This window comes from Schistocerca serialis, chromosome 3 (genome assembly GCF_023864345.2).
Source record: "Schistocerca serialis cubense isolate TAMUIC-IGC-003099 chromosome 3, iqSchSeri2.2, whole genome shotgun sequence".
Taxonomy (NCBI): Eukaryota; Metazoa; Arthropoda; class Insecta; order Orthoptera; family Acrididae; genus Schistocerca; species Schistocerca serialis.
In genome coordinates this window covers 171,063,314-171,087,925 of record NC_064640.1, presented here as the reverse complement: position 1 = coordinate 171,087,925, position 24,612 = coordinate 171,063,314, and the positions used below count along the sequence as shown (strand labels likewise).

General features: G+C 38.4%; 1 protein-coding gene and 1 non-coding gene across 4 annotated transcripts in view; both read left to right on the top strand.

The window, feature by feature from the left end:
• Positions 1-8,675: 8,675 nt before the first annotated feature.
• LOC126469888 (RNA-binding protein 1-like) overlaps positions 8,676-24,612 on the top strand; it is a 38,549-nt gene continuing 22,612 nt past the window's right edge. For 2 of the 3 annotated variants that reach the window (XM_050097224.1, XM_050097226.1), the window contains exon 1: positions 8,909-9,045. In XM_050097224.1, the coding sequence (XP_049953181.1) occupies positions 9,044-9,045 (2 nt within the window). In that variant the 5' untranslated portion in view covers positions 8,909-9,043. Of the gene's footprint in view, positions 8,793-8,908; positions 9,046-24,612 lie in introns of those variants that run through there. The other variant, XM_050097225.1, reaches the window with a different exon arrangement.
• On the top strand, positions 19,795-19,869 carry Trnas-cga (transfer RNA serine (anticodon CGA)). The gene has a single exon. It is a non-coding gene; the product is annotated as a tRNA-Ser (tRNA).

Below are 24,612 nucleotides of genomic sequence, written 5' to 3'. Positions count from 1 at the left end.
GGGCAGCTAGCGAGACATGAATGTGTCAGATAGAAAAGAGGAATTCTGAATTTTATAGGAGAAATGAGTAATATTTTATTTGGCACACTAGATGAGAATGATGCATCATTTTTCAAAGCTAAGACAGATGAACTGGAGGAACAGCAGTGAGAATTATTAGGGCTATTCAAGGACCAAGTGACGATTGTGAAGGCTTCTTTAATGGGTGTTAATCAGACAATCAATGTGGTTATGAAGAAGAAAAAGAACACTGCCGACAGCATTCAGAAATTAAATGGGCACATGAAAGAGTATAAAAGCAATATGAATTGGAACTTACAGCAAGCACTGGTTCTGATAGCAGTAACCGAACAGCTGATGCAATTAATGAAACTGTTCAATCAGTTAGATATGATTTGTTAGTTATGGTCATAGTGAATGCACAGAACAGATTTCTGTAGGCTCACTTAATAAATCTAGTGCAGGCGGTATAGTACTTAGAGTCAATTAAAGATGATATGGCCGGCTGCTGTGGCCTTCTAGGCACTTCACTCTGGAACCCCGCTGCTGCTACAGTCTCAGGTTCGAATCCTGCCTTGGGTGTGGATGTGTGTGATATCCTTAGGTTAGTTAGGTTTACGTAGTTCTAAGTCTAGAGGATTGATGACCTCATATGTTAAATCTCATAGTACTTAGAGCCATTTGAACCATTTTTGAAAGATAAACAGTTTCTGACCGAATTCACTGAGGGCCAGGGTTAGATGTATCCTTAGCCATCAGTACCTTAAGGTACATTCTAACTGTACAACTAATGGACAGCAATGAGTATAACACACATAAGATATGGCTATTACCAGCAGAAGTTCATACAACTAAGTGAATGTTTACCTACCTGTATATTACTCCTAAAACCAAATTCTTACTAATCCATGAAGCCAAGAGGCCATATGTGGAACTGTTCCTTGAATAGTTCAAGTGTAAAAGTATTAACATTAAGTAACAGATGTAAACAGGATTTTGTGCTATTGTCTACCTACGATCATGAGAGACACAAAGCACGAATGTTGCAGCCAGTTAGAGAGGTATGTAAAGACAGTAATCTGAAGTATATTGTGTTGAATGGACGTATATGGAGACAGATATGAGACAATAAATTGTTATTTGTAGCTCGCAAGGACGAGGGATTAACGGTTCTATATAAGGAGTTACTGCTTGCTAATGTCGTATTTTTCAGTACCATTGACGTTTCTGGGAAAATGCAAGAGGTACAGAGCTCAGATCAGTTTACAGTCAGAACATATGGTACATACCAGTATAAGTAATGTAGATATACACTCCTGGAATTTGAAATATGAACACCGTGAATTCATTGTCCCAGGAAGGGAAAACTCTATTGACACATTCCTGGGGTCAGATACATCACATGATCACACTGACAGAACCACAGGCACATAGACACAGGCAACAGAGCATGCACAATGTCGGCACTAGTACAGTGTATATCCACCTTTCGCAGCAATGCAGGCTGCTATTCTCCCATGGAGACGATCGTAGAGATGCTGGATGTAGTCCTGTGGAACGGCTTGCCATGCCATTTCCACCTGGCGCCTCAGTTGGACCAGCGTTCGTGCTGGACATGCAGACCGCGTGAGACGACGCTTCATCCAGTCCCAAACATGCTCAATGGGGGACAGATCCGGAGATCTCGCTGGCCAGGGTAGTTGACTTACACCTTCTAGAGCACGTTGGGTGGCACGGGATACATGCGGACGTGCATTGTCCTGTTGGAACAGCAAGTTCCCTTGCCGGTCTAGGAATGGTAGAACGATGGGTTCGATGACGGTTTGGATGTACCGTCCACTATTCAGTGTCCCCTCGACGATCACCTGTGGTGTACGGCCAGTGTAGGAGATCGCTCCCCACACCATGATGCCGTGTGTTGGCCCTGTGTGCCTCGGTCGTATGCAGTCCTGATTGTGGCGCTCACCTGCACGGCGCCACACACGCATACGACCATCATTGGCACCAAGGCAGAAGCGACTCTCATCGCTGAAGACGACACGTCTCCATTCGTCCCTCCATTCACGCCTGTCGCGACACCACTGGAGGCGGGCTGCACGATGTTGGGGCGTGAGCGGAAGATGGCCTAACAGTGTGCGGGACCGTAGCCCAGCTTCATGGAGACGGTTGCGAATGGTCCTCGCCGATACCCCAGGAGCAAAAGTGTCCCTAATTTGCTGGGAAGTGGCGGTGCGGTCCCCTACGGCACTGCGTAGGATCCTACGGTCTTGGCGTGCATCCGTGCGTCGCTGCGGTCCGGTCCCAGGTCGACGGGCACGTGCACCTTCCGCCGACCACTAGCGACAACATCGATGTACTGTGGAGACCTCACGCCCCACGTGTTGAGCAATTCGGCGGTACGTCCACCCGGCCTCCCACATGCCCACTATACGCCCTCGCTCAAAGTCCGTCAACTGCACATATGGTTCACGTCCACGCTGTCACGGCATGCTACCAGTGTTAAAGACTGCGATGGAGCTCTGTATGCCACGGCAAACTGGCTGACACTGACGGCGGTGGTGCACAAATGCTGCGCAGCTAGCGCCATTCGACGGCCAACGCCGCGGTTCCTGGTGTGTCCGCTGTGCCGTGCGTGTGATCATTGCTTGTACAGCCCTCTCGCAGTGTCCGGAGCAAGTATGGTGGGTCTGACACACTGGCGTCAATGTGTTCTTTTTTCCATTTCCAGGAGTGTAGTACCTGGTTTAAATTCAGAAATGGACTACTGTATTACAGAAGATCAGAGGCAGAAAATCTCGGAAATATACTTAATGTTACCTTTGGAGCACATAGTTCACCACTTGGGCGACTTAAAGATTGACGGCTGTAAGACTAATGAACTGCAAGAGGAAACAGATTATCAACAAAGAAAGACCTTCAAAGGGTGGTCTATGGGCGAATATTTCACATGAGGATACTCCTGATCTGATGTTTTATGTCTATTAATTATCTTTTGTTGCCTATGTATTTATCGTAAACGTTGTCGAAATTGTGCTACGAAAATTTGTCAGATAGCGAGTACAGACCGTTGTGTAAAAATTTGTGTGACAATTAATGTCATGAATGAATGTGCTCCAAGCATATTTGTGGAATATACCTGAGCTCGTTGAACTGATATGGACTATGGTGAGGGAGAGCTGACCTCTTATGAATTAAGGTCAGAAAATCATTGCCATTCAGCCAACCAGAGGCTACAGAGGGCTACCACTGCTCTAAGAAGGAGAACTAGGAACACTGAATCCCGCTTTCCAATACCACATTCCCCACCATTACACGTTAATAAACAATACATTCCACCAAGAACTGAAAAATGATACAATGTAGTGTCACAATATTGGCTTATTTTGTAAATATTTGCATGTTGTTGTTGTGGTCTTCAGTCCTGAGACTGGTTTGATGCAGCTCTCCATGCTACTCTATCCTGTGCAAGCTTCTTCATCTCCCAGTACCTACTGCAACCTACATCCTTCTGAATCTGCTCAGTGTATTCGTCTCTTGGTCTCCCTCTACGATTTTTACCCTCCATGCTGCCCTCCAATACTAAATTTGTGATCCCTTGATGCCTCAAAACATGCCCTACCAACCGATCCCTTCTTCTAGTCAAGTTGTGCCACAAACTTCTCTTCTCCCCAATCCTATTCAATACCTCCTCATTAGTTACGTGATCTACCCACCTTATCTTCAGCATTCTTCTGTAGCACCACATTTCGAAAGCTTCTATTCTCTTCTTGTCCAAACTAGTTATCGTGCATGTTTCACTTCCATACATGGCTACACTCCATACAAATACTTTCAGAAACGACTTCCTGACACGTAAATCTATACTCGATGTTAACAAATTTCTCTTCTTCAGAAACGATTTCCTTGCCATTGCCAGTCTACATTTTATATCCTCTCTACTTCGACCATCATCAGTTATTTTACTCCCTAAATAGCAAAACTCCTTCACTACTTTAAGTGTCTCATTTCCTAATCTAATTCTCTCAGCATCACCCGATTTAATTTGACTACATTCCATTATCCTCGTTTTGCTTTTGTTGATGTTCATCTTATATCCTCCTTTCAAGACACTGTCCATTCCGTTCAACTGCTCTTCCAAGTCCTTTGCTGTCTCTGACAGAATTACAATGTCATCGGCGAACCTCAAAGTTTTTACTTCTTCTCCATGAATTTTAATACCTACTCCGAATTTTTCTTTTGTTTCCTTTACTGCTTGCTCAATATACAGATTGAATAACATCGGGGAGAGGCTACAACCCTGTCTCACTCCTTTCCCAACCACTGCTTCCCTTTCATGCCCCTCGACTCTTATAACTGCCATCTGATTTCTGTACAAATTGTAAATAGCTCCATTGAAAATGAAGAATGATACCAGTCATAATTTTGTGAGGTGTGGTCAGATGTAAAAAAGTAATGCAATGTTGTATAATTCTGTTTAGGATGATGAAAGATGCCAGTCATAACTTGGTGAATTGTGGTCAGATGTAAAAATGTAAAATGAATGTAAATACACAGGAATACTGATCGAGAGGCACTACTGACTTTTTTTGTATGCCACCTCCACCTACAAGACATGCACAGCTTGTGAGATAAAATGAGCGCTCAGGAATACGAAATGCTCACGACTGGCAGGTTCATAGCACGAAGGACCAGAAAATTCTGGTGTGGAACATGGACCGACATGACCACTGAGCAGTCCCTAATGAGGAGAGTGAAAATAGCAGATGACCTGGAGCTCCCTGGATTATTTGAAGGTAACTACGCATAAATAGTTCTCTCTCGCCTTTATTTCTTCACTCATTATTTATTTTTATGTCCAAAATATGTTTCTTAATGGGTGGAAGGCTGTCCTGAAGAAACTGTGGAACATGTATCTAAGAGCACACGTATTAGTACTTAAATATATATAAGTTGTACATAAATTCACCTCTTTTATTACCATTTATAGTAATGTTTTCCTACATGAATTAAAAATCTATTAATGCTGTCTTTTGCTATTTTCCAAAAATTACTGATTTCCCTGATACTTCAACTCCCTTTTGTGTTAAAACCATATGGCATACAAAAAACTATCAAATACATAAATTGTAGGTAGTTTTCTTCTCTTTATTTTACTACTGGACTACTTTTCGTGTAAATAGCTTGCTTTGCAAGTTATAAGGTGAAAACCACTAAAAAAAAAGCTTATTTTAGAGATGTGTTGATGATTTCTCATATTTAGAGAGAAAATTTGTGTTGAACGACTCCAGATTCATGTTCAGAACACCAAAAAACGTAAAATAAACCACTAAAAAATACGCCATAACATTCCACTTCGGACTTTCATTTGATTGGACTAAAAATTTTACACAGTGTATGGTTGGTATCGTGAAATCCGACATTAAGAGACGAAATACGGCATTAAATTCACGTTACAGCTAAGATCTGCCTTCGAAAGGCAGGGGAAACGTTTGGAATATCTTTTACCCAAACACCATCAGCTTGGCGCCATACCGAACACAAGCTATTCATAGAAAGGCAGCATCCAGCGAGTGCGTGAATTCGGTCCCATAACGAACACGTAAGAGCGTTGTATTCTTCTCGTTATCTGCCCAAATATGGTAATGTTCACACAGTGAAGACTATGTACGTCAGAGGGAATCATCTGGAAACTTGTTGAGTGGTATAAAGAGTGAACCCACCCTGAAGATGAAGAAACAATTCGATAATCGTCTGGGATGCTACCCCTCTGTCGGTCGTCACCAGGTTGCTGACTTAGATTAATTGGACAATGTCAAGAGGGTAGCATTACTGAGAAGATAGACTCAGGTTCGCGAGAGCAAAACCAGGTTACTAGTAAAGCTGAATAAGCAATAGACAGTAATAGTGTACACTGGCTTAGAGTAACTCCATGCAGTAGTGACAGGATTATACTACCACTGAACTTTGTTATTCGGAGTTTCATTGGCCCTGAGTTTCCTTGAGAATTAAGCCGAATTCTGTGTCTCTGGACACTCTTTTAGCTTGTAAGTTCCTTACAGATTGAAGTCCTGACAGCTGGACACGCGAAAGTCGCTCTTTGATTGTGTCGATCGAGGTAAGCAATGTCAATCAAAATGTGCCTTTCTAACTTCCTCTCATGACATAATGTCATATCACATCAGGGTGTATTCGCACTCGACGCCACATCTAATCAGTTTGCTTAGCGCACTACCGAATGGTCTAAGTATGTTTATGATAAACAATTTGTGATACAAAAGGTCGGAGTATGGTGATGGAATTGAGGAACTAACAACGATAAAGTTTATTATTGGAAAAAGCAAAGTTCATAATGCACAGTCCTGAACAATTTTATGTGGCAATGTGCTGAGCAGGGAAAAAACATTTCCATACATCGACATTTATTTGGTAGAGAAAATATACGCATATAAATACGTCATAGAATATTTATAAGAGGATAAATACAGTCTGTTTAACTTATTCATTTTTTTCTTGTGCAGGAAATAACGCCATGAACGACTTTATTTTTCTCCTTCATTAGAGCTGACTTCTTCACGTGGAAAATGTTATTTAATGAAAATTGCCTCATGAACTTAGGCTCTTACTGATATACAGAGTAGGTCTCAGCTTTGTTCTGTTAATGTAAAACATAAATCATTTTTCGTTTACACCAGTAGAAGAACACCAAATGGAAAATATATCCAAGTCGTCCTAGAACATTCGCAAGTTGTCATGAAAATAAAGCAAAATAATAAAATTAAAGATTAAGAAGATACCAAAGACTAAAATCCACTACTATATCATGCATGGAGGTAAGAATAAGGGGAGATGGCGCTACGTATCCCAGCCGTACTACGTTTTGAAGCCATGGGGGCGTGGCTCGCTGCCATGACACTCTGACCAAAACATTGCCAGTGTGCTATAGCGCTGCGTGTATTACAGTCGCTAATTGCACCATATATGCATGTAATGTCATCAGATTGGTTGTTTCAAAGTTTTTGTTTAAAATAAAATCTCCTAAAGGCGAAATTCCGCGTTTCTTATGATTAAAAATAGTTTTTAATGTAATATTACGAATAGCTAGACTTCAATGTAAACGATACAATTTTGTTAATTCAGTAATTAACGTGTATCACAAACTAAATAATAGAAACTGAAAACTAAGTTAGCTATACTCTCCCTCCAAAGCCCCATAAATACATCTTGTTTGTAATACGTACTGGGACATTTCAGTTACGTTACACTACTGGGAAACACTGTTCATTACCACCAATATTACTGAAATACGGTACGTAGAATGGCAAATCTACACAGTGTCCTGTTTAGGCCTATACTTTACGCCAGTTAATGTAGTGTTAGCTTTTAATTTGGTACATGATGAAGACAAAGTGAGTTACTCAACTCTTCGATTATCGACGATACGTACGTATTATACTGAAACGTGAATTTGAAAACTAAGAATTTAATTCTTTGAATTAACATACCTTTTGCAAATGTTTTGGGTGTGTAGGGAAAACTGATGGTACAGCATTTTCTCGGAGCCTTACTGTTGAAAGGGAAGTTCGGTCTATGTCCTCTTCTCGGAAATGATGAGAACATATAGTGCTCCATTTAGACGCACGCCAATTCTTCCTCCTCACGACATTCTCCCACAGAGCTTACCGACTTTCATTTTTAGGAAATCTAAAGTCATACAGGAGAAAAACACGCTATAGTACAAGTACCGATGTAGCACACGTTCATTCACAATGAAGTTGCAAAATCACATTTAACGAGACAACTTACACATAAAATGTTATTCCCTTCGATTTCGCATCACAATCAGAACGATTCGTACATCCGAACACCACACAAGTCACCATAATAGCGCAAAACCCTTCCAAAAGCGAGCGACAAGCCTATGTGCACAAGCTTACAGCAGCAATGTTTTGGTCGGATTGAGATGGCTACCCTCGGCTTCATATAGCTTCACAGCTGTGACCTCACGGCGTCTCCCTCAATTCTTACCTCCATAATATCATGAGTGAACGCGGCGGAAACAGGTTAACTTCTAACATTAGCAGACGACGAGAGACAGTTCTCTCCTCCCCCTCAGGAACCACCACCAACGTCACCATCACAACTTTCTTCCCGAGAAATCTTGATGGTAACGTGATGTGAGCTGATGTCCCAAGGCACTGACGCCAAGTGTGAATGTCACCATTTGAAATGCATTGTGGAATGTTTTGAGGTTCCAGCACTTGATGGTAGGTGTGAATTGGCCTTAAGTAGTAACATTCGCTTTCTGATTGCAGGTTTATCACGGATGGCATTGTCCGTAGATAATTTTATTTAACTGCTCTTAATACCCGCTCTTGTCACGTATTATGGGTTCAATAGTTTCGTCATTTCACTTTTGTTTTAGGCACTTTCCACTCAGTTTCTTTTCGCGCAACAGTGCCTCGGCCCTGATGAGACATAGAAAAAAATTCTCCTTCAAAAAGTTTGTCATTAAAAAGTACAATGATCCACAGAACGAAAAAATAAAAAAGTATTTTTTGACCTTAAAAACCATAGGAGAACATCCGAAGAAGAATAAAAAATGCCGCTAAAATCACAGATGCTGTGAACCTACAGGTCACTGTCTTCAGCGAATATAGATCGAAATACTGACCAATGACCACTTGCCAGATAATCGTTGGTTGTGTCGAGTTGGTAGTGGTGTGAGGTAGTACTGGTGTGCATCCTAATTTTTTTTTCTTTTTTTTGTGGGGAAGCGGCACTTACTGAAAATTGTACGTATTGCATTATTGTACTTTCTTAAATTTAGTGTGAATGTAATATCAGTCATACACTTGTATGTGGTTTAAAGTGATAAACGTTAAAGTTTTGCGTTTTCTCCTCGGTTCGCCATCTTGAACTTAACAGCAATTTCTGCGACGATTGAAAGTGACTGAGCCGGATGTTTCCTTATAAGTTGTTTCCTGCCGTAAAATATTAGTGACTGCGCAAGCCTAAAAGAATTCTACTCCTCGGCACACCGCTAATGTTAGTTTCGATTTTCACAATAGTAAAATTGTAAACTTTTTTGTCATGTTTTCGGTTTGTTATTTTTTTGCGTACGTTAGGTGCTATTTCTCTGTAAGGGTGTTTTTTGTTATGGTATATTTTTTACGGGAAAATTCAATAGTTTTATGTTCTTTGTTTATTTCACTTTGGAAAATTGGTCCGTATTTGTGCCTTTGTCGTGGAATCAGCCACACGCGCGATTCCCGCAGTGGAGATACGGAAATACGCAATAATAAATATGGTGCTTATTTTCTGACGCTCTTTCCAGAACGTAATGTGTTTACATTTCGCGGCGTGCGGTTGCAGCTGTAACGGTTACAAAGCTAAGATCTGACAAAGTTATTTGGGCACTGTTACAGTGTTAATAAATTCATAGTTTTCAACGGTGTTTCGTTCTGTTTCTGGCGAAATAACGATTTAATAAAGTTTTCGAAACGTTCACTCTGTGTGTTTCAGATTTTTCCGTGCGTTGAAGTGGATTAGTAAATTTCGTGCTTTAGTTTACAGCTGGCGTTTGTAGTGAAGTATTTCAGGGTCAGTCCGCGCAATTTTTTTTTGTTACGGAAGGACACTTTTCTGAGAAATCTGGGTAAAAAACTTTAATTAGAAATGCAAAACTAGGGCACAACATATATTCTGCAAACTGTTAAAAGCAACATGAAATTTTTTATGTATTTAAATAGTAATAGTTTCTATATTTTCAATATTTGTTATGATTACTGAGCTTTACGGAAGGACAAGAAAAAGCACAGCGTTTTTTATACTTGAGTATAGAGATGAATTCCTGCTTTGATGTTTATGTTTCACTTAGCAATTTTTTTAATTGGTGAACTGCATGTGTTTAGTATATAATTTAGGGCATAATAGATTTTTTTTAGCTCTTAGATTAAATGCTGCATCCAAGAAAGTGAGTAGCTGCAGTGTTACGGAAGGACATTTTTTACCCAGCTATACAAATTTTACTTTTAATACTAAATATACTGTTACTTATTGAATTGTATAGTCCGCTGCTCGTGGTCTCGCGGCAGCCTTCTCGCTTCCCGAGCACGGGGTACCGGGCTCGATTCCTGGTGGGGTCAGGGATTTTTCCTGCCTCGATATGATTGGGTGTTGTGTTGTCATCATCATCCCCATCACTATCGGAGGAAGGCAATGGCAAACCACCTCCACTAGGACCTAGCTTAGTAAAGCGGTGTGGTTCTCCCGCATCGTTCCACTACGCTCTGTAAAGACGCGTGGGAATTCGTTTCCATTTCATTGAATTTTATAACAATAAATGCTATCATACAAGTTACATATTAATTAATTACTGAAATTACAATTATGTAGCATAGGAAAGTGAAATTATTGTTAGTAAAATGTAGACTTTGTACATACATGATTTAAAACATTTTATCAAGTGACACTGGAAAATGATCTATAAATTTCAAAATAATTGAAAAACTATATACTTAGGCATAACTACTTGCTTAAGAAAGCATGAGTAATGTTGCTGAGATTTTTTTTAAGAAAGTACCAGGAATAAAAAAACTTCCGTTTAGTTATTGTTCATAAACAACAACAGGGTCTGAAAATTTGTAAGTCTTTCAGAACCACCATTAATATGTGGTTCACATAACACAGAAATGATGTCACCAGGAGAAACATTAAAAGACTTCATTCTGGACAATTTTAAATGTGTTTTTAGTATTGTCTCTTGACTTCATTCTCATCACTTATCACGTCTTTATCAGCATGAAACTTATGAATAGTGCATGCATACCTGTATACAACAGCTGTATCACTGTACACTTTGCAAAGTAAAAATGACCCATTAGACAAGACTGAATACTTTGTTAACTTGCTTTGAACTACTTGGTTCTGCTGCTGCTTGAAAACATTTGCACTCTGAATAAGTTTTTAGATCCTTCCACTACTATGCTGCCCAGAAAAAACAGAATTTTCCAAAAGTGTGACGTGTTTTTCATCAGAAGAGGGTTGTGCAAGATCTTTTGCAGCTGTTGCAAATTCTTCTGCATTATTTACTACTGTTTTTTTCTGGAGTATGGAACGAAAAATGACACTCTTCAGTTCCCATCTGATGCCATCATGTGGACCCTTTCTATGAGCTTTTTCGAAGTAACTTCGATCATCTGTTACACCAAAATCTTCTTCATGAAAAAGATCACAAACAGAGAACCGGCTTTTGAACTGACTTGCAGCTCCATCACTAAAGTAATGACTTGTGAAATTGGAAACCCAACTTTTGTTTGCAGATGTCCTAAAATTGCCTGATTGAAAGCATGGACACTGTCCTTACTGTGTTCTAAAGAATCACAGTAGTTTATATGCTTCAGTTCACGACACTTGTAATACACAATGACTGTAAAAATAGACACATTGGGTGAACACCAGTGAGCCTACCTGATCTCAGATTGATGTTTTATCGAACAGTTTTCTGAGAAGTCCTCTAGTACAACAATGTCTGTTTCGGGAAGGACACGTTTTAACATGCGCAACTGCCTACGTGCATTGTAAACATGCCTGGTCAAAGTCTATAGTTGTAAATAAAGACACTAACTTCTCGATCTCTTAGTGTTATAGGTACAACATGCTTTGGTCGTAAGTGTTTAAATTTTGACAGTCCGATGGGTAACTCCCCATACTCTTTGCAGAAAAGTTCATAAATTTCTTTATTATTGTATAACGAAAATATCTTTTGCACGTACTCTTTACCACGTTTAATAGAAATGAATTCCTTTCTGCCAGGGCACTGCCAGCTTATGTCATCACTTTCATAAAATTGTATCACCTTCTGTATTGTTTGATTTGGCACAGAATCTCTTTTTCAAATACTGATTGTTTTGGTTTTACATTCCTAGCAGTAAATCCAGCGACTTCGAAAAAATTATTAAGTTTTTGAGGTGAAAAGGATTTGACAAGTTTTCCAAGAACTTCGGGATGCTCGGAAGGTGATTTTGGGAGACATCACTTGATCCTAGCGGTAGCTTTACCTAATGTGCTAGGTGACATTTTTAATGTTGAATTTGCACTGGTTTGACGAGCAAGGGCACGTTGCATCTTTTTCTTTTCTTTTTAATATTTTCGTAAATGACCTATGTTTTCCTCAGCTATTAACTGCTGTTATTTTGCTTTCTTTCTCCCACAATCTTTTTGACGATACACTTCTGCTGTTCCTGGATAATTCATTTTTAGTTTTCTGCATTCCTTAGAATGCTCAGCACCTGTTTTGACCATCACACCCGCACCTATATTCAAGAAACTTGTTAAGTCTATAACTGAACCAAAGAAGCAATTGAATTTATATTAAATGTCAAAAAATTTCATAGTAAGCCATTGATGTACATTACATTTTATTAGTAAGCTCAAAGAGTGAACATATGCTCAGCTCAAAGGAGATATGCCATGTTTGTTTAGAGTATAAATTAAAAATTACAAAGCCAAAAAATGAGATTCTTTTTACATGTTTTTAAAAGTGTTGCGCATAACAATGTCACCTAGTCTTTGCAGAGTAGGCTATGATATTCCTTCACTGCTAATAATTATAAAAATATTTGGAAGTTGTCAGATAAATACTATCAATATTAACAAGATGTCTCAGCATGTAAATATTTGATACACTCCGGCTTTTGAAGTAATTAGGCTTATTCGAAAAATGTTTGACTTACGCGTAAACAAACTAACTTTGTTTACATTAAAGAAATACTTACTTTCAAATTGTTTATAACCACTATATTACACTTCCAGCATGAACAGCCACTTGAAACCTATGCAACAATGTAGAGAGAGAAGAGAAAACTAGAGGGAAAACATCTGACAGAATTGTTTCATTGGCTAGCTAGGTAAAGACATGCTGTGAGTGGCTGGTTTCATTTTTAGAGGGGAAACTCAAATAGACATTTATAACAAATGTCCTTCCGTAACAAATTTTACAAAATAAATATTTATTAAATAGTCGTGTTTCATGTGGATTTATGGTACTGAAGACATCATAATACTCTTATATTAGGAAGTTATGGAAAAGAAAATTTTATATTAACTGTTCATTATATTTTATATTGAAATTATGTCAACAATTTGTTATGGATGGACATTTACAATTTTGCGGGAAATTTTATGTCTTTGATAAACATACCAAAATCCAGCTTTTAATACCAATGTATTCCTGTTAGGCTGACTTAAGTACCCACATAGATTTTGTCACAGGATCATCAATGTGTGTGATACAAATAATAAAAATGAAATGTCCTTCCGTAACAGGAAATATTTTATTTTTTCTAAATGTGTGAGAAAAAAATCACACTAATAATTTTTTGAGAAGGAAAGTGACTATAGCATATGAAACTACATTGTTTTCTGAACAAAATAGCAAAAAGTTTTATGGTGATTAAAAGGTTTTTGAATTTCAGTACTTGTGGTGTACAATATCACGGCCTGATCCTTCAGTAAAATTTTCATTCACTGTTTTAACTTCATTTAGGGTTCCAGTGGCCGCTTGGATTTTCTGGTTTTCGTTAATGTTTGTGAAGTTTTGTTGGAATTGGTATAAGTTGTGGTTTAGTACTATTAATAAAAGTAGTTGCTTTCTCAGTAAGACAGAGAATATCAAGACCGCTATTTTTAGTTGTATAAATAGTGCAACTGGTGTAACAGAACTTAGGTAACATAGAAGTTTAGTTTTCTTCAGTAGCTGTAAAATTTTGCCGTGAGTGAAAAGTGCATGGGCTACGTTGTGGCTTTGCGAGTAGTGGGTTACAGTGTGGGATTTATTCAGTGTATTTTCATTGGATGGAATGCAGTGGGGAAACCAGTGGACATTCTAACAAGATCCTCTCCTGGGAATGCAGAATCTGTAGTAGAAATAAGTTGATAGAGGTGCAGGAGCATAAGATCTATGCCCTTTGGGTGCAGTTTCAATATGCAGAGGAGGAACTAGATAGGTGGAGGAGGGTGAAGGGTGCTGGGGAATGGGAACTGGCAGTTGGCAAGAAGGCAGCTAGGAGGAGGAGGTGTTCAGACAGTTGTACTTTGAGTACATGCAATAAATTTCATCAAATGTCAGAGTTGAGTGGATAGGAGCCTCTTGAAGCTGTAGATGTCGGGAACATGCAGAAGTCCTCAGTGGTTAGGAGGCCTAGGTCTGTTGCGAAGTCTAACAGAAAGGTGGTGGTTCTGCTGCTAGATAGTTCGCACAGTAGAGGTGTGGGCCAGCAGTTCCTGGAAGTGTTGGGGAGTGCGTACCATGTCACCAGCGTTGTGAAGTCTAGTGCAGGGTTGGCTCAGGTGAGTGACAGGATAAGCAAGTTACGTAGGAATTTTATGGAGGGGGATCAGGTAGTGATCAGGGAATAGTCTTGATAGGGACAGGGAATATGATGTAGGTAGTAACCTGGTAAAGATAGCTACTCAAACTGGTGGCACTAATGTGCGTTTTATGCAACTCTTTCAACGTCATGGTCAGCCTCATAATCCGACTGTTAGGCGAGTTAACATGGGACTGAAGAGGGCTCGGAGGGCGTGGGGGTCAATCCATACTAAGTGGTCCAAGAAAAAAATAATTGGTTGCTTGACCATCTCAGAAAAATTTTATATTTGCTGGGTGAATTCCCCAAAGTTTAGTAGTCACAAAAATATTTTTAAAAAATTTGTTTATTATTTTATAATAGTGGCCATATTTGTTCCAGGCCGCATGCGTTTTTTTCTTATTTGCAAGGATCTACATTTTTACAATTATTCAGTAGTGGATTGTCCTAAGCCTTTCAGATGAAATGCATTTAGTTAACACACTCTGGGCTACAAATTAACATCATTATCACTTAGCTGAATGTATTCTTTAATATATTTTTAGTAGTACTAAGGAACCTGTCTCTCATGGAATTTACAACAGTGACTGGGCAGACTTATAATCTTACACCCAAACTGAGTGGACAAATTTCTCAAATGTTCAATGAGTGATGTACTAAAAACAAATAACGAGAGCAATATAATGTAATTAGTAGGTTTATTTTCAATTAAAAAAGTAAATAACCATAGATGATTAAATTATATACTGTAACTGATAATATTTTATTCCAGAAGCCTAGATATTGCAGATGTTAAACATATTACTGACTTGTTTGTATTTTTTTCCATAACTTCCAATTGAATCTCAAATTTGAAATTTATAATGAAGTTTGATATAAAGGGCTGTTAACCGTGAAATTTTCAGATTTTTATCTGGTCCCCCAACTAAGATATTGCAGGCCACAAAATGAGAAAATTACAAAAATACATTTTTTAAAATAGTATATCTTTTAAGTGTCAGCTACTCACCATTGATACTGTATAAAAAGTAACTATACTATACAGTGTAATAGCAGAAAAAATATTAAAGCTGAGAAATTAATCTTTCTTTGGAAAACTACTGTTCAAAAATTGAGTTTTTTTTAAATTTGTGGCTGATAACTTAGAACTTTTAAAAATATATTGAAGAATACATTTAGCTAAGTGATAATGACGTTAATTTGTAGCCCAGAGTGTGTTGAACTAAATTCATTTTATCTGAAAGGCTTAGGACAATCCACTACTGAATAATTGTAAAAGATGTAGATGCTTGCAAATACAAAAAAACGCATGCGGCCTGGAACAAATATGGCCGCCATTTCAAAATAATAAACAATAAATTTTAAAAAACATTCTTGTGACTAATTAACGTAGGGGAATTCACCCAGCAAATACAAAAATTTTCTGAGATGGTCAAGCAACTAGTGCTGGACCACTTGGTATGGATTGACCCAGGGGCCACATTTCAGTGGTGGCAGTTGAGTCTATCAGTAAATTGGGTTTCACTAGACATGATCTGCACGTCAATAGGTATGGGAAGGGGAGGCTGGTGAAGTTTTTAATTGACAGTGTAGTGGGTGGTGGTGGAATCACTCATGGAAAAATTCCTGTAATAGTTAATAGTTGGTGTTAGAGCTGCACCCTTTTTAGGTTGAAGTCAGCTGATAGGTATATGTGCTTAAAGGAAGTCCCTGTAAGGGATCACCTTCAGAAAATGTCTTCTTTCTAAGTAGAGAAAGAATTAGCGTATTTCATCAAAATATGAGAGGTATTAGAGATAAAGTTGGTGAACTGCTTATAGATGTTCCTCTGAAATTATTGGTATATTGTAGCACCACTTAAATTCTTTGACAATTCAGAGTCTCCCTTTACCAGGACACACATTAGCTGGCTGTTCAGTTCCTTGTGGGGTGGGGGAGTGGCTATGTACATAATAAAAAAAAAAAAAAAAAAAAAAAAAAAAAAAAAAAAAAAAAAAAAAAACAGTATCCCATTTGAGTCTATAGACGTATCATGTCACTGCACTGAACAGATAATTGAATGTTGTGCAGGGGCAGTTGAATTTAGGGAAACTTAATTTCTAATTTTGTTTATAGGTCACCCAACTCTGACTTCAGGGCATTTCTGCTTAAGCTAGAGAGGGTTCTTGATTCACTTTATAGGAAGTACCAGAAATTGGTTACATGTGGTGACTCCAATATAAATTTTCTACATGATGGTACAAGAAAAAGGATGTTGGTAGGTCTCCTAAATTCATATGATCTGATGCAGATTGTTTTTTTTTTCCAACTAGGGTGCAGGGTAACAGTAGCACAGCCATAGACAATATTTTTATTCATTCTTCATTACTAGATGGGCATTCTGTTAGTAAACTGGTGAATGACCTTTCAGACAATGATGCACAGATTTTAACACTAAAAGGCTTTTGTACTCAAACAAATGTCATATGATTGCAAACTATCTAGTTAAGATAATCCAATGTCAATGGAGAGTTTTTTAATCCTCATCAAGGAACAAGAGTGGCTGGATGTTTATTGTGCCAATAACATAGATGACAAATATAATGCTTTCCACAATACAGTTGTCATGCTGTTTGAGAGTTGCTTTCCACTAGAACATTCTAAATGGGGTACTAGCGGTAAAAGGTAGCGTGGGTAGCTGACTAGTGGGATAAGGATATCGTGTAGAACAAAGCAGGAACTATGTCAAATGTAAGAAGTTGTCATGATCAAGCTACAGTTTCCCATTACAAACAGTACTGTAAGGTGCTTAACAATGTTATTAGGAAGGCAAAGAGTATGTGGTACACAAACAGAATAGCTGGTTCAAATTAAAACCATATGGTCAGCTGTGAAGGAAGTGTCTGGTCAGCAGCACAAGGTCGACGATGTAAAGTCAGTTCCTAGTAAAATATTTCTGTTACTGATAAATCAGATATATGTACAGTATTTAACAATCATTTCCTGAGAATTGCTGGTGAATTAAACAAAAATTTAGTCTCTGCAGGGAACCATATAACTCTCTTGGCAAATGCCTTTCTAAGACTGATGTCTGAAATACTCCTCTGTGATACAGACAAGGGGGAGATTGAGTCAATAATTAAATCACTGAAGACTAAGGACTCTCATGGATATGATGGGAGTGCCTAGCAGAATATTAAAGTGCTGTGCTGATAATGTTAGCCCTGTATTTAGCTATATTTGTAATTTTTCCTTTAGGAATAGTCGGTTTTCTGAACGATTACTCAGTAGTAAAGCAGCTTTATAAAAAGGGAGAAAGGGATAATGGAGACATTTTAGACCTATTTCTATGCCATAAGTGTTTTGCTAAAGTTATTGGCCATGATTTGCTATCAAATGTACGGTTCGGTTTTAGAAGTCGTTTATCAGCTGAGAATGCTATATTCTCCTTTCTCTGTTATTTACTGGCTGGGTTAGACAGAAGGCTTCAAATGCAATGCATAATTTTATATTTAGCTACGGTGTTTGATTGTGTTGATCACAAAATAATGCTCCAGAAGTTGGATCATTACGGAATATGGGGAATAGTTCACAATTGGTTCACCTCTTAGTTTAGCAACAGACAGCAAAAGGTCATTATTCACAGTGTTGAGAATGACTGTGATGTGGAGTCTGCGTGGGGCACAGTCAAATGGGGGTGCCCAAGGTATCCGTTTCAGGGCTGCTCCTGTTCCTTGTTTATATAAATGATATGCCCTCTAGTATCACAGGTAACTGTAAAATATTTCTGTTTGCTGATGACACTAGCTTGCTAGTGAAGGATGTTGTGTGCAACGTTGGCTGTTTCAAATAGTGCAGTTCATGACTTAAGTTCATGGCGTGTAGAAAATAAACTAATGCTAAATCACAGTAAGACTCAGTTTTTACAGTTTCTAACACATAATTCAACAAAATCCAATGTTTTACTTTCACAGAATGGGCATATGATTAGTGAATCAGATAGGTAGTAAATTGTTGTGGAAAACCCACATTCAGGATCTTTTTCAAACTTAGTGCTGCAGTTTTTACTATTCGAATGGTATCTGAAGTGAATGACATTGACCTCTCAATGTATATATACCTTACTGTCATTTCTTGTTAACAATATTAGCTTATTCCCAAGAATAAACAACTTCCACTCAGTTAATACTCAGCAGAAATCAAACCTGCATTTGACTCTGACGTCCTTAACTCTTGCGTGGAAAGGTGTGCAGTATACTACTACATCAGTTTTCAATAAGCTACCAGTCAAATTCAAAAATCTTAGCTGTAATCCACATGCTCGAAAATCGAAACTGGAGTTTCCTCATGGGTAACTCTTTCTATTCTATTGGTTAGCCCCTTGAAAAATTAAGCTTGTTCTTGTTGTATTGTTGATTTAGTTTACTTACACTTATGGCTTTACTTTTTTGGGTTCATAAACATTTTATTTTTATCGGTTATTACTTTTACTTTGTAATTTTACGTACTGACATGTTCCATGACCTTCGAGATTTGCTCCTTAATTTGGTCCTATGGAACTTGACATATAAATAAATGAAATACTAATGCCACTTGTATGTTGTTCCTGTTTGAAAATGAAATATTTAAACCTGTAATAACAGAGTAAGAGCAGACTGTAGGTGTGCGAGATAAGCGACAGTAGGATATGTAAAAAAGAGACTAGACTTAAGTGTTTGAGTTCCTTGAACATTATGAAGTTAAGTGTTTCAGTCTGTCCCACATACCTATAGACGAATTTATTGCTGCAGGTTTTCAACAAATGCCATGCAATCTGAAATATAAATGTCATATTTTGAGGTATAGGCGTACTACTTTGTCCTTTTGAGCTAAACTTTCCATTATTGCTCTATTAGTGACTTGATTCGCCAGTTAGAAGTTTGCGTAAAATGAATCCAGAATGTCCCATTGTTGTCTGCTTCTAATCACTTTTTGTGGTGCTTTTTGAGTAAAAGTTAATTACGCATTTGTTTCGTGGCATATGTTTGGGGTAATGTAGGTATTCTGTTTGTCGTCAATAACATATTTCTCCAAATTATCTATTTCACTGTAAAAAATTTATGTCATTCCTTACCAATTTACGTAGGATTCCAGAATGAGATTTTCACTCTGCAGCGGAGTGAGCGCTGACATGAAACTTCCTGGCAGATTAAAACTGTGTGCTGGGCCGAGACTTGAACTCAGGACCTTTGCCTTTCACGGGCAAGTGCTCTACCAACTGAGCTACCTAAGCACGACTCACGCTCCATCCTCGCAGCTTTACTTCTGCCAGTATCTTGTCTCTTACCTTCCAAACTTTACAGAAGCTCTCCTGCGAACCTTGCAGAACTAGAGCTTCTGTAAAGTTTGGTAGGTAGGAGGCAAGATACTGGCAGAAGTAAAGCTGTGAGGACGGGGCGTGAGTCGTGCTTGGGTAGCTCAGTTGGTAGAGCACTTGCCCGCGAAAGGCAAAGGTCCCGAGTTCGAGTCTCGGCCCGGCGCACAGTTTTAATCTGCCAGGAAGTTTCTTACCTGAGGTTCCGTTAGTAAATGTCACATTCGTAAATAGTTTGTGATGATTGTGGATGAACCTGAAAGGAAGTCAAAATAAAATACCTTAACCGAGAATTTCAGCAGGTGCTTACTTATGATGGTAAATAGTAGTTTGTTAAGATAGGAAATTTTAAATGAGAAAATGGAAGCTTATCGTAAGTGCAAGACTTGGTTGAGTTACACATTAAATAGTGGGGGGGGGGGGGGGAGGGGGGTAAATCTTGTTCATTTCCACTTGTATAGTGATATCCCTAAATTGGAAATGTCAGAGTATAGGTAATATTAGTTATCCTTCACAGTTAACACATTTCATTTATTTATTTGCTTAGGACGTAATAAGTGTAACCTTTGAGAACTGGGTGAGGCTTTAAAGTGACAGTCTTGGTGAGAGAGTTCAAATGTGAATATGAAACAAAAGTGGGAACATATTGGTTTGTGGTGTGTGTGTGAGGGGGGGGGGGGGTGCAGCATTAGTTTGGTTTCATTCATTCTTTCATTTGTTTAGATAAAGCTCTTGAGATTTGTGTTCAGCACTTTCATTTTAATGCAAATGCAGGTAAGGCGAAATAATTCCTACTTCGATATCAGAAATGAAATATATTTTCAACTATCCATAAATTGTATATAAACTAGAATTTGCCAGTAACCGTTCAGACTGAATCCTGAACTCACTAAATATGATAACTAATAAGACTAACTTGAAAGTACCAGAGAAAACAAATTTGCTCTACTTTTCCACAATCTGTGACTAACATAAGTACTAAAAGGAGACATTGATTTTATGGTAAAGGATGGTGCTTCTGAGAGGCACTAGGTAGCCTACAATTTAAAAATGTTGTCTGGTAGTGTTGCAGTTTTGTGTAGTAAAATAAATGTGTTACGAAAGTTCAAGAAGAAAACCATTTGTGTGACCAAAGCTTACAAATTACAGTTCAACAAAATTAAACACATGATTGGTGCTAAAGTTCATCAGTTTCTCAGTATTTCTTATAGTCTCTGCATAAAGATCTGATTGCAGTTTTTTCACAATTACGTAAAATAGTTATATCAGAAACCAACAACCAAGATTCTTGTAAGTGTAAATCATATTTCTTCCTAAACTGCATATAGGTGGAATTCCAGTACACCCAGAAGTGTCATCCTTGTCTATTCCCCATTACTTACTAGGGAGAGAACTAGATTGCGTTCTCAGAAATAACAGAATTTGAACCTATGTTTTGTATCAAGAATTCCAAACCACCTATGGATGAAATTACATACTCTGGTCTTGCCCAATTCCAAACTAGTATCATTGGGTGGTACTGGAAACTGATTCTTGACCAGATAAGTTGCAAAATTTGTATGTTTTAACATCAGCAAAGCCCTACAACGACTGTTTTTTTTTTTTTCCTTGTGTTCGCATTGACCTGCAGTGTGTTTCTGCCTGGGTGCCCAGAGGCAACGTAGCTCTGGCCAGGAATATGAAGGAAGGCAGTGGAAATGAGGAATTGATGCCATCACATTTCTTACCACTAGCCAAGTTACAAGCAGAGATTTTGAAATGATCAGCGTGGATGGTTTCCTTAAAAGGCAATAAAGGCGTAAACCTGTTAGAGCACAGAGAAAATCCATAAGTTGCTTGTAATTCAACACGGTAGGGGTCAGATCTGAACTAATAGGAGTTGGAGGAAAGTCAGTTGAGAAATGAAGTAGAATGTTACTAATTTAACATGGACCTGAATGAAACACATGATCGAAGTAATTATTCTCCGTGAGTAGCAAAGAGGCTTAGGCTATTTCTAAATTTTACATTTCACAATAAAGCTTTTACCCCAGGTTTTAAAATTAAACACAAGCTCATTTATGAATTTTAAATTGAGCACAAAGATTTAAGTTATACGAGCCCAAGGAGGATCGTGAAATCAGTAGTTTCTCTTGACAGTGGAGTTAGGATTCAGCTTCGATGAATTTACAGCATGATGCAAAGCTCCTGATGATACTGGAGTAGATGAGGTGCAATCCACAAAATAATTTTCCAGTCTACTCTGATTCCCTAAGTGTCTACAGATCATTTAGCATTTGCACCCAACAAACTGGTCCAAAACATTCAGGACACACTTGACATATTAAAATTTCAATGGAAGAAGTACTATTCTGCTGGGTACCACGCTATATGAGTCAAGGAAATGAGCAAGCTGACATGACAGCAAGGAACACTTACAACAAAAATAATTTATTGCCCAGTGCTGCCTCAGTAAGTGCTGTTGCCTTGTTTAGTAGCAGTGTTAGTCAGTGGGAAAATGTATGCCTGGAGGTACCAAGTAGCAAATCAAGACTAGTGAAGTCCAGTTTGGGCATGTTGGACATAGTTTGTCACAAAGATAGAAAAAAGGTTTTAACACTTCTCTCCCAGAGGTGCCAGTGGGAGGACCATCCAGTGTGCAATGCCTTTTTTTTTATATTGGTGTCAGTACTTCATGTTTTACTTGATTGCATTTTATATTGCACGAGGGCAGCAGTTTTTCTTGATGTGCATTTCTCGGCTGTTGTAAAACAATGAGAAGAGTGTGGAACAATTTTCTTTTGTTGGGGGTCATGTTCAAATTGCTGGTTAGCTTATATTAGAATGTGACAGTGGAAGGGGTTAACCCAGGCAATATTAATCACCAGGTGGTGGCCATATACGGGGAAGATGCTGTGTAAGGGTCAGCATGAAAGTGACATGCCCATTTTCATAAAGCTGGGAGTGTTTGAATGATGACCTGAGACCATGCCAGGTGAACATGGTAATCACAGCTGAACTCATCAAAAAGATGAACAGCCTGGTGAGACACACCTGTAAGGTCACGCACGGTCTGATGGCAAAGTTCAAATGGGAGTGGCTTGAGCATCTGCCCCACTGCCCGCCCATGTCACCTTGTGTCTTCCATTTGTTTGGTCTGCAAAAAGAAAATCTCAGAGGGAAGTGCTTGAACTTGGACGAAGAACTGAAGGACGCAGTGAAGGACTGGCTCCTGTCATAGTTACAGGAATTCTGGGAACAGGGAATCCTTCAGCTTGTGAAACAATAGGCTAGTTTTGCTCATGCGTCTGGTGATTACTTTTGAGTAGAGACTTCAGTTATACCCACAGTGTGGTTTCGTATCTTTCATTTTGAACACCCCCTCACAGTTTAATAAAAGTGTGAGAAAAGGGCATGCATGCTGTCATAAGTGATCTTTTAATAATCCATTGTAATATATTGATAAGTAACTTCTGTTAGTGTTGAATCAATATAGTCATTACATTTGCTGTTTAACTGAATTTCAGGTCAGTCGTGTGTACAGTTCCACTTAAGTCAATCTTTTTCCATGCACACCTCATTTTTATGGTTTTCAGATTATTTTGATCTTTCTTTTCATCTGTTTCTTGGGCTTGATTTCTCTCTACTTCTATAATATTTTTACAATGGTGCTGAAGGTTTGTCATCTTGATTCAAATCCAGATCTTATGGCTGTTATTGTGTTGTATAAATTATCAGCTTTTCAAAATGGCTTGGTTGTCTTGAATTGTCTAATTTTTGTTGCATTGTTTGTTTTTTCCAAGTCATTTAGATCTAAGATTTGGGGTTGTTGGGTACTGTAAGTCATTTTATTGAATTATAAACAATTACTGGCAATATGTTTGTTTGCAGTTATGTGGCTGTCGAAGAGATTTTCCTGAGAAACTACGTTTTTTAATTTATGTATTACATTTTTTGTGTACCTGAAGTTAATTATTGGTCTGCTTCTTCTTATAATCTTCTGTAGAATGACAGATGTATGTCAACAGATTGTTTTATTATTCAAGATTGGAGAAAGTTGAGTGGTCTGCTTGTAGGGCTGTATTAATCATTCTCTAGCTTATTGTCTTTGCTTTACACTCCTCGTAATATGTTTTTTTGTTATATCTTAGAGCAGAATTTTCTTTGCTGCTTCTGTTCATTCTCTTGTTTTCAGTTTTGCATTTGAAAAGTGATAGGTGTGTGAGCATTGTCGTAATTGGTTTTCTATGTATACTTCCTGGGTGTTGTAAGTCTGCTTCCTCAACAGCACAGATTTTATTAAGCACAACTTAATTACAGTTAAATTATGGAAAGTAGTAGTTCATGACACTTCTAAAAACACAACAAAAGATGTCAGGAGGTCCAAGACCTTGAGGTCAGTACAGTACTTTGAAAGTTTGTTGAACAACTCACACATCATTGAGGTCACTGTAGTTCATCCGAGAAATTCTCGGGTACAATCAACCCTTTCAGTGCACCCATTTACTGTCAGTTCATTCACTGAAAATGCAATGGTCAGTTGAACGGTGAGCAAAGGCAGTCCTGCGTTAGGCAGGCAGGCAAATCTGCGCTCCAGGAAAGTGGAATCACTAAGTAGTAATAAAGTCCAAATAAAAACCCAGAAGTAAACTTCTTAGTAAAGGGTGCTCGTCAATAAATACACCAGATTGCTTGCTGTGAACATCAGCTGATCGACAAGTGAGCCCATGGGAGTCTGCTGCCGCCTTGAAATCAGCTATTGATGTTTTGCCTTGTGAACGGGGCAAGTGTGTCCTTCTGTGCCATGAATAATAACCTTGCTATTTGTTTGCATGTTGTTCTTGTTGTTGTTGTGGTTGTGGTTGTGGTCTTCAGTCCTGAGACTGGTTTGATGCAGCTCTCCGTGCTACTCTATCCTGTGCAAGCTTCATC